This window comes from Lolium rigidum, chromosome 3 (assembly GCF_022539505.1).
Source record: "Lolium rigidum isolate FL_2022 chromosome 3, APGP_CSIRO_Lrig_0.1, whole genome shotgun sequence".
NCBI classification, from domain to species: Eukaryota; Viridiplantae; Streptophyta; class Magnoliopsida; order Poales; family Poaceae; genus Lolium; species Lolium rigidum.
In genome coordinates, this window is record NC_061510.1 from 285,316,012 (window position 1) to 285,331,370 (window position 15,359).

The 15,359-nt window shown below is 48.4% G+C and overlaps 1 protein-coding gene across 1 annotated transcript; it reads left to right on the forward strand.

The window, feature by feature from the left end:
* The first annotated feature begins 2,300 nt into the window (after positions 1-2,300).
* LOC124703508 (disease resistance protein RPM1-like) lies at positions 2,301-7,294 on the forward strand. Its single transcript, XM_047235715.1, has 3 exons — positions 2,301-2,559; positions 3,291-3,376; positions 4,234-7,294. The coding sequence occupies exon 3, from the start codon at positions 4,239-4,241 to the stop codon at positions 6,963-6,965; it is 2,727 nt and encodes a 908-aa protein (XP_047091671.1). The 5' UTR covers positions 2,301-2,559; positions 3,291-3,376; positions 4,234-4,238; the 3' UTR covers positions 6,966-7,294.
* The last annotated feature ends 8,065 nt before the right edge of the window (positions 7,295-15,359 follow it).

The window sequence follows — 15,359 nt, forward strand, 5'->3', positions numbered from 1 at the left end:
AGGTATGCTCAACTATTTTAAAGTGCAATAAACCCTCTTTTATCGAAAAAAAAGTTGCATATCTTTTACTCTCTATTTGTATCCGCACGTAAGACCATCTCCACCGGCGCCCCCGATAGCAGTCCCAATAGCATTTTGGGGGCCGGCAGCGGAAATGGGCTTGCACCGGTGCGCCCTAAACGGCGTCGGCCAATTTTGGAGCCCAATAGAATCGCCGGAAACCCCGTGCCGGCCCCTTCACCAAGGGCGCGAATCAGGTGTGCCGGCACCTTGCGGCACATCTGAAAACGGGCGTGGGCTCCTCCTGGTAGCCAGACACACCGATTTTCCACCTCCTACACACACCCGAGACGACTCCCACCCCTCTAGATCGCCACCGTCGCCGCCGCTCTCCTTGCTTGCAATAGACACTGCCGACTGTCTAGGAACCGCCGTCCATCGACACGGCCGCCACCCCCTCGACCGGCGGCCGCTGTTTCGTTCGGAACAGAGCTCGCTGCCACCGAGATAGTATCGCCCCGCCCGCAAGGTGTTCGTCCGATTGCCGCGATGGACAGCGACGACGAGATGATGGTGCGGCTGTTCACGGAGGAGCAGAACGCTCAGGCTGTTCGGCGGCAACAGCAACAGCTGATTCTGACGAACATGTTGCGCGTTCGCCAGCCTTTCTTCGTCGTGCCTCGGCGCGATGGCTCAAAGCCAGGCAAGAGGAGGAACATCAACCGACATCGTGAAGCCGGCGCAATGCTGCTTGATGCCGACTACGTCAACGACGACGCGACTCATTCGTCAAAGGAATTTTGACGCCGATTTAGGATGAACAAGGAGCTGTTCTTGAAGATTGTCCACGACGTCAAGGAGTACGACAAGTACTTCATGGCCAAGAAAGATTGCACAGATTTGTGGGGCTTCACCTCAATTCAGAAGTGCACTGCTGCAATGCGCTGTCTTGCATACGGAGCTCCTCCAGATACAACCAATGACTACCTACGGATGGCAGAGTCGATATGTACAGAGACTCTCTACAGGTTCCGCCGAGCCGTCATAGCGGTGTTTGCTAAAGACTATTTGAGAGCACCAAGAGAAGATGATACAGCTCGGATCCTGCAAAAGAATGCAGCAAGATGGTTTCCTGGGATGATTGGAAGCATTGACTGTATGCATTGGGGCTGAAAGAATTGCCCTTTTGCTTGGCAGGGGATCTACAAGGGGAATACTGGTGAGTGCAATGTTATTCTTGAGGCTGTGGCAGACCATGAGCTTTGGATTTGGCATGCATTTTTTGGCATGGCAGGAACAAACAATGATATCAACGTGCTGCAGCGCTCTCCGGTGTTTGCCAGGCTAGCTGAGGGACAAGCTCCTGCCGTGAACTTTGAGGTAAACGGCCACGCATACAACAAGGGGTGCTATCTAGCTGATGGTATCTACCCGACGTATGCTACATGTGTGAAGACAATTCCCTCTCCATCAAACGAGATGGAAGCCTATTTTGCAACATGCCAGGAAGCAGCACGCAAGGATGTTAAGCGTGATTTTGGGGTGCTTCAACAGCGTTTCGCCATTGTCAGGTACCCTGCTCTCACTTGGTCCGAGGCACAGATATGAGAGGTGATGAACGCCTGTGTGATCATCCACAAGATGATCATTGAGAGTGAGCGCGACGCACCTGTGCAGGATGATCATCCATTTGATTATCAAGGGCCACTAGCTGAGGTAGAGCATGTATCCAAGAATTTGCTGCTTTTCTTCATATGCACAATGAAATTCGAGATGCAGGTGTCCATGCACAGCCGAAGACGGATCTAGTTGCGCATTTATGGGCGAGGAGAGGAGCAGTCAACAATGCATTATTTTATTTCTATTTATTTGCCTCTATGAATAATTTAAGTACTATTTGTTTGTTGGATTGTATGAATAATTGAAGTACTATTTATTTGATTGATTGTATGAATAATTTAATTATATTTATTTGATTGATTGTATGAATAATTTAAATCTATTTGTGTGACTGTATGAATATGGGATTGATATGCTGTTTCAAAATATTGTGAAAAAAAAATTTTGTGACCGCCGTTTGAAAGGCGTCGGTGTGAAAGCAGTCTTCCCAAATGGAGGATGCACTGCCGGCGTCCCCAAACGGAGGTACCAGCACCCTGCCGGCGTTTATCTGGGGGCTGCCGGTGAAAGATGGTCTAAATTTGCCTGCAGGTTGGCGGGTACCGTGGACTCTGCCGAGTCTTGCACTGCGAAGTTGCCTTTCTTCTTCGTCGGTGCACGACTTGACCTGACGGGCCAAACGAGAGACAGAGCCGGCATGGCATGCCGCTATCGCACACTGATTTCAATTAGCTGCATTTCCTCCCATCTTCTTCCTTCCTATCCTGTTCCCCCCTCCCCCGCTACTGAGTTGAATCATTCCAACTCATAGCTCAGATAAATCAGTTTCACAAGCCGATTTAGTCTGTTCTCGCCTACTACGGAGCAAATCGTTGCTGCCTTCTCGTTCTCGACTCCACCGCAGATCTCATACTTTGCTCCCGCGCGAGAATCCGTCGGGTACGTTTTATCAACTTCAGGGCTTCCTCTGGCAGCACTTTTGTGTAGATTTCTTCCATCTCACCTCACATATACGACTCAACACTGCTGGTCTGAACTAGAGTTTCCGCACACGCAGTGTCCCTGGTAACTGGGAACTGGCAGGCACACCCGGTAGACTATGTCGAGATCTAGGGAACCTCGTGGCTGAGCAGTTTCATGTGGAACTCATTTGCTCCAAACAAGGGCTTTGATAGCTGTTTGCAGGTCTACTAGCTAAAAAGCTGTCGCCTGCTATGTGTTCGACAGAATGTCCCACCGCAACCTAGAGGCTGATGCCTGCAGCCGCAGGTAGTGCCGAGAGAGCAGAGTTGCCTCCACTGTCACCTTGATTCGTGGTGGCAGCGCCGAGATAGACGTTGGGTCTTCCTTAGTCGGGTGTCCTCGGTGTGTTGTGGAGGGTGCGATCTCTCCCCTTTTTTTTTTCTTTATCTTTGTTCCTCTTTTGTAAGAGGGTTTTCTCATCACCTTGTAGCAGTTCGGCCGTGAGATTGTTTTATTTATAAAGTGGGGCAAAAACCTGTTTCGAGGAGATAGACGATCTTATTTATTGTAATAGTGTGTAAACTGCTCGCATCCAGTTCTTTCTTCCCAGTAGTAATTTTTTAAAAAGTTTTAACTCTTAATCGCACCTGCATCTGTGTCCTTGTCTACATAGTCTGATGTTCAGCTTCTCTCTTCTTATGCTGCAGAACTGATCATACTCATCGTTCGATCGGCAGTTCGGCACATACTTGTTGTCCTGCTCCGTAGGCCACCTAGTACAGGTCTCCAGAAGGTGAGCGTTATCGGTTTTTGAACCACCATTATCAAACGTTGCAGTTTCAGAAGAGCTCTATGCCCTGTAGTTCACCAAATGCGATAAGTTCGCTAGACAATTGCAACCATGTTAGATGCATTCCACCAATTCATTTGCTAGAGTACATATTGGTTGTGTTCTATGCACATGCTGCTTCGAAGAGTTATATGCTTAAGTAGTACATGAATCAATTGGTTGCTGGTCCTTATATTGTATCCTGGCCCGTCGAGCCCCCTGCAGTCAAAATCACAGAGTTCCAGTTCTCTAGTGCTCATACATTCAAAAGGGGTGTGACAATCGGATATTCTATCTAGCCTAGTAGGTTTATCCTGTTCTGATCTTTGTGCCACCTGTCATTCTGGTTATTTGTTTATCCATTAATTCATTTTTGTGTTGTCGTTGGTGCTTCCACGTTAGTTTAGAAAAAAATGGATAATGACTTGGACTGAACCTTTGTTTCTGATGCAATTTATTGGGCATTACTGTTCTAGAATATATGAACCAAATTCCTAGTATCTTTTCCATATTCTACTGGGTCAAGATCATTTAGGAATTCCTTCCACTATTACTGTCGTTAACTCTGATCCATTGGAAGATCTCGGTGGACAAAGAGGGATTATCTATGTAGTGATACCTGATATCTTCATGCATGATAAATTTAACTGTAGTCTTATATATTCTATAAGTTGATAAATATGTTGGGGCATAATGAAATGAAATGGGCCAATGCAAAAAAGCTACTCTTTATGTATGAGTGCATGCGTTAATTTGTTACTTATAGTTGTAGATGGACTTATTTATTATATCATGTAATATGCACTATCTTTGATGTTCAGCTCAAATGGCCGAGGCCATACTCATTGCGGTGACGAAGATTGCTTCCACTGTAACAGATGAAGCCGTCAAGGGCATCATAGCTAAGCTGTCCGAAAAAGTTACTAACCTGAAGGAACTTCCGCTAAAGATTGAGCAAATAAGAAAGCAGCTGACTATTATGAGCAACGTAATAGCTAAGATAGGAACGGTATACCTCACGGACGAAGTTGTCAGGAGTTGGATTGGGGAGGTCCGCAATGTGGCCTACCATGTTGAAGATGTAATGGATAAATACTCATACCATGTTCTTCAACTTAAGGAAGAAGGGTTCCTCAAGAAATTCTTCGTCAAAGGAACACATTATGCCAAAGTTTTCTGTGAAATTACGGATGAGGTAGTTCGGGTAGAGAAGGAAATTCAGCTAGTTATACAGATGAAAGATCAGTGGTTGCAGCCATCCCAGCTTGTTGCTAACCCACTTACTGAGATGGAAAGACAGCGGTCCAAAGACAACTTCCCTGGACTTGTCAAAGATGAAGACTTAGTAGGGATTGAGGAAAACAGAGCATTGCTGACTGATTGGTTGTACTCCGAAGAGCTGGATAACACTGTCATAACAGTATCGGGCATGGGTGGGTTGGGAAAATCCACCCTAGTTTCAAATGTTTATGAACGTGAAAAGATCAACTTTTCTGCGCATGCATGGATTGTTGTGTCACAAGTTTACACTCTTGATGCCCTGTTGAGGAAGCTACTGTGGAAGATTGGATATACTGAACAACCGCTGTCAGCGGGTATTGACAAAATGGATGTGCATGACTTGAAAAAGGAAATACAGCAAAGACTTGGAAATAGAAAATATCTGATTGTACTGGATGATGTCTGGGAGCAAGAGGTATACTTCCAAATGCATGATGCTTTCCAGAATCTCCAAGGAAGTCGCATCATCATTACGACCCGGAAGGACCATGTAGCAGGAATTTCTTCTCCAACCCGTCATCTTGAGCTCCTGCCACTGGGTAATCCTGATGCATTTGACCTCTTCTGCAGAAGGGCTTTTTATAACAGGAAGGGTCATATTTGCCCCAAAGATCTTGAGGCAATTGCCATTTCTATCGTTGACAGGTGCCATGGCCTGCCTCTAGCAATTATTACAATTGGCAGCCTGTTGTCATCGAGACAAGGATTAGACTTTTGGAAAAATATGTACAACCAGCTTCGAAGCGAGTTGTCAAACAATGATCATGTCCGAGCTATTTTAAATCTGAGCTACCATGACCTTTCAGGCGACCTCAGAAACTGCTTCTTGTACTGCAGTCTCTTTCCTGAAGATCACCCCATGTCACGTGACAGCCTTGTGCGTCTGTGGGTTGCAGAAGGATTTGTGCTGGGTAAAGACAAGAACACACCAGAGATGGTAGCTGAGGGAAATCTCATGGAATTGATCCACCGCAATATGCTTGAGGTGGTGGAGAATGATGAGCTTGGTAGGGTCAGCACCTGTAAGATGCATGATATTGTGCGTGAACTGGCTATTTCTGTTGCTAAGGAAGAGAGATTTGCTTCAGCAAATGACTACGGCACAATGATACAGATGGGTAAGGATGTTCGTCGGCTCTCATCTTGTGGATGGAAGGACAACACCGCGCTGAAACTTAATCTTCCACATCTTCGAACTGTGGTGGCACTTGGAGTAATTTCACCCTCTCCGAGCATGCTGTCGTCAATTTTGGCTCAATCCAACTACCTTACAGTTCTTGAGTTGGAAGACTCTGCAGTCACTGAAGTTCCAACATCCATAGGGTCTCTATTCAATCTACGTTACATCGGGTTACGACGCACCAGGGTCAAGTCACTTCCAGACTCTATTGAGAATCTGTCTCACCTCCACACCCTGGACATTAAGCAAACCAAAATAGAGAAGCTACCGCGAGGACTTTTCAAGATCAAGAAGCTGCGGCACCTTTTTGCTGATAGATATGCTGATGAGAAGCAGACGGAGTTTCGGTACTTTATTGGAGTGCAAGCACCTAAAGATCTGTCCAGCTTGGAAGAACTTCAAACTCTCGAGACTGTGGAGTCCAGCAATGACTTGGCGGAGCAGCTGAGGAAACTGATGCAACTTAGAAGCGTGTGGATTGATAACATTAGTGCTGCTGACTGTGGAAACCTATTTGCTACCCTGTCAACTATGCCACTTCTTTCGAGCCTGCTTCTTTCTGCAAGGGATGAGAATGAGGTACTTTGCTTCCAGGCTCTCCAGCCAACGTCTACAGATCTACACAGGTTGATTATCAGAGGGCAATGGGCCAAGGGGACACTAAATTGTCCGATCTTTCTCAGCCATGGGAAAAACCTGAAGTATCTAGCTCTAAGCTGGTGTCACCTTGGGGAAGACCCACTGGGGATGCTCGCGCCCCACATGCCGAACCTCACATATCTGAAACTGAACAACATACGTAGCGCAAATACTTTGGTTCTTGCTGAAGATTCCTTTCCCAACCTGAAGACGCTCGCCTTGAAGCTCATGCCTGATGTCAAGGTGATAAACATCAATAATGGCGCTCTTCCATGCATTGAAGGTCTGTTTATTGTGTCGCTGCCGAAACTTGATAAGGTCCCCCAAGGCATTGAATCTCTTCACTCCCTGAAGAAGCTCTGGCTGCTGGCTTTGCACAAGGATTTCAGAAGTAAGTGGCTCAATAACAGAATGCACCAAAATATGCAGCATGTTCCAGAGGTTCGTGTCTAGATGTGGCAAGTCGGTTCTTTCAGCAGTGCCATTCCTGTATGCTAAATCAAGTGCAACTGCTTCCTACTTTTGATCATTCCAATGAGTTCGCAATTATCAACATCACCAGTAGCATTTGGTCAGTACTTGTATGCTGTAACACATTTATTCCTCAAAGACTGGCGTACATTGCCTTCCAGAGGCCTCTGTACCGTTTTTTGGTTTGTAAGTTATGTGTTCTTAGTATGATTTCACACAATGGTATGTATTGTTTCTGCCAAACATCTTCTGTGATGAATCATGGCGAACATTTCATTTTATATCTTGATCTATGTCACTGTATAATCCCATGATCTGTTAATTCCGATTCGCCAAGAGATATGATTCATACATGTTGGGTACACTGTCTTTTCAGTAGCTTCTTTGTGTGTTTTCCTGGTGTCTAGGTACTCAAATTTCAGCCAAGGACGATCCTTAAAGCTTTTTTTGTTTTTCTTGCCTTTGCGGTTGCACTTAGGTTCTCCAATTTCAGTAAAGCTAGATTAGTTATGTTCATTCTGGTCTGTCTGGTATGGTGTACGAGGCACTAGGAAGGACCCAAGTTATATGAATTTTATGAGCATGTGCTTTCTGTTTTGAGTACGGAGTAGAAAACACTTTCCACGGATTTCGATATATTTTGTCGTGTTTTAAGATTGATACTCTTAGGGAATGCAGCCTAGCATGGCAGGAATGTCTCTGCCGTAGTAGGATGTTGTTTCTTGCCCGAGTCCCTGGCTCAACTACAGCCAAGGAGAAAATTATAAAAAACCACAACATTAGAGGCAATGATATAAAAAATCACCGCTTTGCGTTAGGATTTTAAAAAAACAACCACCTAGAGGTAACATGTAACAGGTAGCACTGATTCGTCTGAGACACTCGTTTAATTACAAAATGGAACCGTGGGTCCCAATATTAGGCTGACGTGGCACAACGAAAACGGTTAAAGGACGACATATGTTAGCCCATTCTAAAATTTAGACTTCTTTGTAAAGTTTGAGGACCAGGGCTGTTCCTTTATTTTTATTTTAATCTACTCCACCCTTCCAGCATCTCATGCCACCGCCGCCCAGCCTCGCCGCCGATCAAGGCCCCTCCCTGAGCCACCCCAACTGCTCACGGCTGAGCCAAGCTCGTGGTCAATCTCCTCTCCCCGTGTTGCCCCTGCTCGCGGCCGAACCTGGCCAGCCGCAGCTCACGATGGTAGTAATGCTGAGCTGGCGTCGAAGACGGCGGCTGCGCGCGCGGCTCTGACACCGCACCCACCCCTCTTCCGGTCGAGCCCCGTTACCGCCTCCACCCCCGCCCCATTTCCCTCTGGCTCCCCTGCACTCGCCGCCGCCCCGAAATCTCGCAGTTGGAACAAGGGGATGCGCCGGCGATGTGCGTAGGCCACAAGGACCCGACGCTCAGAGCCTCGGAGCGGAGGAAAAGATCAAAGCGCTAACGAGTAGGAAAGCGGAGGCTACGCCGTATCCATCACGGGCAACCCAGGCAACTGCTTTATGCGGGCATTTCATCTAACCGATCGCGGGCGCTTGAGGCGACGTGGAGATGGAGGAGCAAGCACGGGGAGCGGAGCGCTTAGGCAGAGCAGCCACGGAGCTGCGCGTTAGCGGCATGCAGACGACGAGCGGATGACCGGCGACGAAAGTCTCAAGTCTAATCTTCATTTTTTTAGTGGGAACGCGACCGGCATTCGGAGCGCGGCGTCGTGCTCCTGTGCCGAACTCGCCTGGAACGCCGTCATGCTCCTTACGTGATGCTTCTGCTTCGTCTGCTCACCCCAACGGGCGGACGCGCACTTTCGCCGCTCGCTAATAGCGGGCGATGCAAAAAAATTGGGCTGCATTTTGCAAAATCGCGTGCATCAAACATGGCGCCTCCATTCCAGCGAGGCAAAAGGCACAGCCGACGCCTGCACCCAACGATCTCTGAAATTTCACCGCGCGCACCCATCTCCATTTCCGCTTCCACTCCGGTGCCGCCGCCGCCCTATTCCGCGCCGCTTCCGCCGCCGCTTGCTCCCCGTGGTGATCAGCGTGCGACGGTACTTCACAATTTTTTTTGGCGTGCCGGTGCTGCTCAAATCGACGGGCGAGCAACCGCGCCGCCGCCGCACAGAGTCGATTTCGCGGTCGGCGAGCACCTCCGCCGCGGATTTAGCGCCTCGGCGAGCACCTCTACCCCTCCGCCCGCACGCAGGACGAACCGCTTCCGCCAACCCGCGCGGAGGTATGTGGCGCCCCAAATCGATTTTCCATTGTAGACGTGATTTGGAGGTCAATTAAAATTAGGATTTTAATTTGTAGATGATCTCCTTGTATGATTCGTCCAATGAGAAGATGAATTTAGAAGAGAAGGAGAATATGTTGATGATTTTGGCTATGCGCGCGAAGCAGCCGAAGCATGGTGGTTGATGTTATTTGTGTTGTAATAATAATTGAACAATTTATTGATGATTTTTGTGTGTGTGTTTGATTTTCTATTTTTGAGATGGATGTGAGACTTCTGTTTGTGCGGCCACACGCGCGGTGTAAAATGCAGCGTTCGATGGAGCGTTGCGTTGCCGCGCCATAAAATAGAGCATCCGAGGAGCGTAGAATTTTAGCTCGCGCTGCCAATGGTAAAATGGCAACTTTTTGTGCACACTAAAATAGCGTTTTTGTTGAAGATGCTCTTACTGTTACCTCTAGAGTGGTGGGTTTTTAAATCCCTAATGTGATGCCTTTTTATTTTAATGTAAAGTGATGGCTTTTTGATACCATTAGCTGTATCATGGTGGGTTTTATCTTTTTATTTTCTCGAGCCCAAGCGTCAGAGCTTTGTAGGAATTTAACAAGGGCGTTTTGCTACCATCAGATACAAGGATCGGTCATCTTCCCATGTTAGTTGTGTTACTAAACTATGCAATAAAAAATTATGTGCATCTATTGATGTAGAGGTTGGAGTCATCCCTATATCGAAAAAAAAACTATTTACAGTGTCACAATTACATAAAGGCGTATCTTTAGCTGCTCTATCCTTTATGCTGCAGCAGAAGCAATGCATTTTTTTCCTTTATCTAAAAAACAATTGCGAGAGGCACTTGAGTTTTGTTGTGTTCAGGTGCGAAATACTGCCTGGATAACTAGCATGTACGAACAACGTGAGACAAGACAAGAGATACAAAGGTGGCGATCGCCACAACCCGTCTAGGGTTCTCTACTCCTCGGCGCCGATGTTGCCAATTTGCCCCGCCTCCGGTGGCCTTGTGGTCTTGGAGGTGTGGCGGACCACGACTCCTCGCCGGCGGGAAGTTTCCGTTCTTAATTTAGTTTTCCTTTCAGACTCTGGGCATCCTCAATGATGCAGAAGTAGCCTAGGGAAGACTCCGCTCGTCACCTCCGAAGAAGCAGCTGGACAGGCAACAGGTTCGCTGCCTGCCTAGGCCCAAACATGCCTAGCTCTGGGACGACGTCCGCGTAAAGCCCCCGCCGCTGCCACCAGCCGATGCAGACTCGCCCTGGTCTCCGCCACCCCGCCTCACCGCCGCTTGGAGAGGAGGAGCAGTCGTCGCCACACCTCCCCAAGATCAGTGCTAGAGGAAAACCGCCGCTGCCGCGCCACACGAGATTTGCCCAGTGATGCCCTGGGCGTAGGGATGGCAATGGATACCCATGACCCGCGTACCCACCGGGTAAAAACCCAATAAGACTACGGGTATGGAATAAAATATTACCCATGGGTTTGTAAATGGGAAAAAATATCATACCCATCGGATAGAGCGGGTACGGGTATGGGATGGTAGAACCCATATCCACATACCTATTTACCCATCTAAATTTAACAAGTGAGTCATTTGAATATTCTAAACTACTTAATATTTCCCCTAATCACGTCTTCACGTTGCTAGCCTGAACCTCACGCTTTTCGGTCTGACAATCTCTGGTAGGTTTGTGAGGATTATACCCCTATTTAGGATCGGTTCACCTTCTGTCATATTTTTTAATCAATTTGATGTGTTGTAAGCACGGGTATTTTTTACCCGCGGGTATCCATTTACCCTATCGGATGACGGGTATGAGAAAAACTGGTACCCATTGTGGGTATGGGTACGGGTGACGGGTAAGATTTAAGGCGACGGGTACGTGTATGGGATGACTTTACCCGTCCCATACCCTGCGGTGACATCCAGCAGGAGAGGAGTCATGCAGGGAGTCGAGGGAAGGGACGCCGTGGGCACCCCAATGTGGCGCGGCGCCGCCGCGCGAAGGCGGGGGTTGGAGGGGTCAAGAGTTCTCCAATTCGTCTGATTCCTTCCCCTTTCACGAAACTAACTAGGCAGAGGCATGTCCATACGTGTCACTGTGTTAGGTGCAACAACGTATATAGCGCATGCTTGTATGATTGTACGTTCACAAGGAGGTGTACCCGGATCAATCTTTGAAGGCGGTCCTCGAGGCCGAGCTGGGCACATCAACTCGTCCTCGAGGCCACCAATACTCATCTAGATGGTGTACTGCAACCCTGCTTGTTGCCCAAATTCTGGATCATCTTCGCCGGTGGTCTTCATGGACAAGCGTAGGGTGCTCCTAGATCCCTGGTTCATAGGGGTCCAGTCTTCCGCCAAAGTCGTCTTTCTACCAAATGACGACTTCTTCGACCTAGCCATCGACGAGTTCCAGTCTTTCCCGTCGGATATATACACGAATTGACGTAGTTCTCCCCTAGATATCTAGATCGTAAAGGGTTCGGTCGTGCGCGCGGTGCAGCCATATTATCAGCCAACACTGCTTCAAAGGGCGCGGTGCGAAGCTTCATCGTTCTTCTCCTTTTCGATTTTCATGAAGAAGACAATGGCGGAGAATGTTATGGCAGATGAGGTCTAAGGTATAGTAATGGCGAACCGACTCTTCGTGGCGAAGATGACTTTGCTTGGTGTTTCTTGTCTTGTAGCAGCGACATCGACAAGCGAGGGTGGCATCACATGAGGAGTATAAAGTCTTATCTTTCAGGGTAAAAATCCAAGGTCTAACTTTAATTGGTTGCGTCTGACAATGAACTTGTTAATACATTATTTTGAGAGGACGAACTTGCTCTAGGGTGAAAATTCAAGGTCTAGCCTCAATTGGTTGTGCCTGACAATTTTTTTATGCAATGTTTGGCACTAGAGGGTTTTTGCAATTACTGGGGATAATACTCTAGAGTATTGGATGAATGATAAATCCCTACCGTCGCCCAATCCCCTCAAAACTCCATCCCCAATCCACACTCGGTAGGGGTAGAGTACTGGGGATTGAGAAAAATACACTGAGATTTGGAAAAAGTGGGGATAAGCGGTGATTAAACTCGCGCAATACTCTAGCACCAAACATGCATTTAAAATAAGTGGAGCTTTAAAATTTCGTGTGAATTATCTCCACTAGTCCCCATTAAAACTCTAGAGTCAAACAAGGCCTTAGTAGGGTTATGTGCATCTGAAATACCTTTAGGATACTTTGTTGTTGTAGAGACTTAATGTAATTGGTACCTTCAGTGATATTAATATACTTTTTTATCAAAATAATAATACATGAACACCTGGGCTAGGTCACGGGCACATCTGATAGGTATCAATATGATGCATGCATGATACCTGTTATGAAAATACATGGACTGTGCAACCAACAACCAACAGAGTTGGATAAAATTCTAGACCGATTGACAAAGATACACGCTCCACCCTGGTAAAGCCGAGGAAAGGATAGAGTCTATATTTTGACAAGTAATATTGTTGTGGGTATACTTCATGGGTATACCAACGATGTGCCCTAGATCCGGCAAGCCCTGGTGGCCCATAGATGGTGGTGGTGGCTTATGGCCCACCGGACGACCCAGTTGCTGTTGATAAAAGATGGAGGAAGTCTAGCCCAGGAACAGGAGTCGGATCCCTACCGACCTATGCTAGTAGTCGGATCCATGGAGGCCCATGAAGTATCTGGATCCATGACGGCAATTTAGATCTAGGTGGATTTTTAACGTGCACAACAAGGTATATTCTGTAGTTAGGCATCTTGAATTCCAGCGAGGACTCTCCGTAGAAACCCTAGATCAGCGCGCATTTATAAGCCGGATATTGGAAGCCCTAGAGGCACAACCGCAACTCATTGTAACAACGCGGAAGCGCCCAGATAATTCCAAACAAGCAGCAGTAGGCCATGTTCTGGAGCAGGTGTTCCGAAGCTGGGTAAATCGCGTACCACCGTCCCGAAAGCTCTCCGCCCTATGGCCCCTACTTCTTCCCCCCTCCGTGAGGATCCCTCCTCCGGGGTACCGTCGAATAGGCAACGATAATTGGCGCCCACCGTGGGGCCAGCGGCGTCTGGAGGCCGGAACCGGGAGGGTTCCACCGTGGGACTTCGACGACTCCATCGCGGTGGGGCGTGTCCTGTACGCCGGTAACTTTCCGACCGTCCCTCAGGACGAGTGCTGGATTCCGGCTAGGACCGACCCCGTCAAGCTCTCCATTGTCCCGATCGGCGGGATACACATCTTCATCGGCGGGACCGTCGATTCCGACGGGAACGCACTAGTAAGTAACGCAGACGTGACCGGCGAGCAGCACACAGTCGCAAATATCTGAGCTGAGATGCAGGAACTTCCTAAGGAAGATTCCGCCTTAGATCTGGAAAATTCAAATCCCACGCAATCCGCCCCTGAGCAGGAAACTATGGTGGAAAACCAATGCAGATCCGCCTGGGTTTCCCAGGTGTTAGAGAAGTAAAGGTGTCACTTTGTGCACTTCCTCGCGCACAAACCCGGATCCGCCCCTCCAGAGGAAGGCGCTGGACCCATGCAAGCAGAGGATGCCGGCGACAACAATAACAATAACAACTCCGATCGCCAGGAGGGTGCAGGAGACAATGACGAGTCAATTCTCGGCAGCCTCGGCCTGCTCTCCGATGACGTTTCAACTGCAGCTTCGTACGAAGCGTTTTGCACAGCATTGGAGGATGCAGAAGATGCTGGCGGCGAGTCATCTCCGCCAAAGCAGGTCTTTGTGACCATAACCGGAGCGGAAAACGACTAGGATGGCAAAACTTACAAACCCCCTCCGGTGTAGCCATCCCAGCCACAGCTCAGCCGAAGGCACCGCCGCGGGCTCGTACTCGTGAGACGCCGGAGCCATCGCAGGGTCCAAGCTTAAGGTTTTACGAAGGGATGCCTATTGAAGAGCTCATGCAGATAGCCGGAGAAAAAAGGGAGCATGTTCAGCAACCAGAGGTTCTGACAACCCCCATCACACCCGATTCGGCGGATCTGGTAGCTCTGGAAGCGGCGTGAGTAAAACTCCTAGAAGAAGCCGACGACATAGTCAAGATTTTAGCCTCAGTTCTTCAGGACAAGGTGGACACTCAAAGACTAGTCAAAAGGGCGTGGAAAAACTTGGTGGGATACGCCTTGGGCGTGTCATATATGTCAGAGGGATCTCCAAAATTTTCCTGAAACACAGTGGCATCATTAGCCGGAGCTTCAGCCTTATCTGCAGAGGTCACCTCCGCCTCTTCTTTATCCTTGGCCTCCTCAGCGGCAGCCCGCTTGGTTCCGGAGCAACTTCCGTCCTTTTGCCCACTGCTGACAAGAATTACTTCCTCTTGAGCTTGTTTTCCGGCGGCAGGGCTGGTGGATGGCCGAGGTTTAGCCGGAGATTTCTGAGGATCTGCGGTAGAGGTGTTGGGCGGAATTACGAGGGTGTTGGGGCCGATGGCCGGAGAAGTCTACATGAAAGTGGTGATCGTCTTCTGGGTTGTAGCCCGTGAAGTGACGACCTTCTAGCTCCTGATACAAGTAACGAAGAAATAAATAACAAGTTCAGCCTTACAATATAAAGAAGTTTACATTTCGGAAACTTACGTGGCTCCGAGAAGTATTGGACGGGTTCTTTTTTCGGCGTCCGCGAGCATCTTGATGCGGTCGCGTTCCGCCCTCTTGGAATCAAAGCACCACGCGCCGGAGGATGAAGCGGTCTTGGCCTTCTTGGCTGAGCCTTCACCGCTGGTTCCGACGTCGGGCTCGGAGGATTTGCCGCGGGGACGTTTGGACGGACGAGGAGCATTTGTCTTCTTTGGTTCTTCTTCTTCTTCTTCTTCTTCTTCTTCTTCTTCTTCCTCCTCCTCTCCCCCCTCCTCCTCCGGAGCTTCTTCCGTCTTCCCAGAGTCGACGGGGGTGCGGAATATCACTTTGAAATCTTCCTCCGCCAAAGTATTGAGCTAGAAAAGAAGTGTTGAAAGGTTAGATACATGCAACGCCGAATAGGAAAATGGATAAGTGTAAAACGTACCGAAGGATAGGTGTTGTTGATGTAGATGTCCTTGACGATGTCCGGAACTACCTGGCCGCGAGTGATCTTCA

Coding starts and splice junctions, on each gene's coding strand:
- LOC124703508 (XM_047235715.1), top strand. CDS start 4,239: ATGGCCGAGGCCATACTCATTGCGGTGACGAAGATTGCTTCCACTGTA.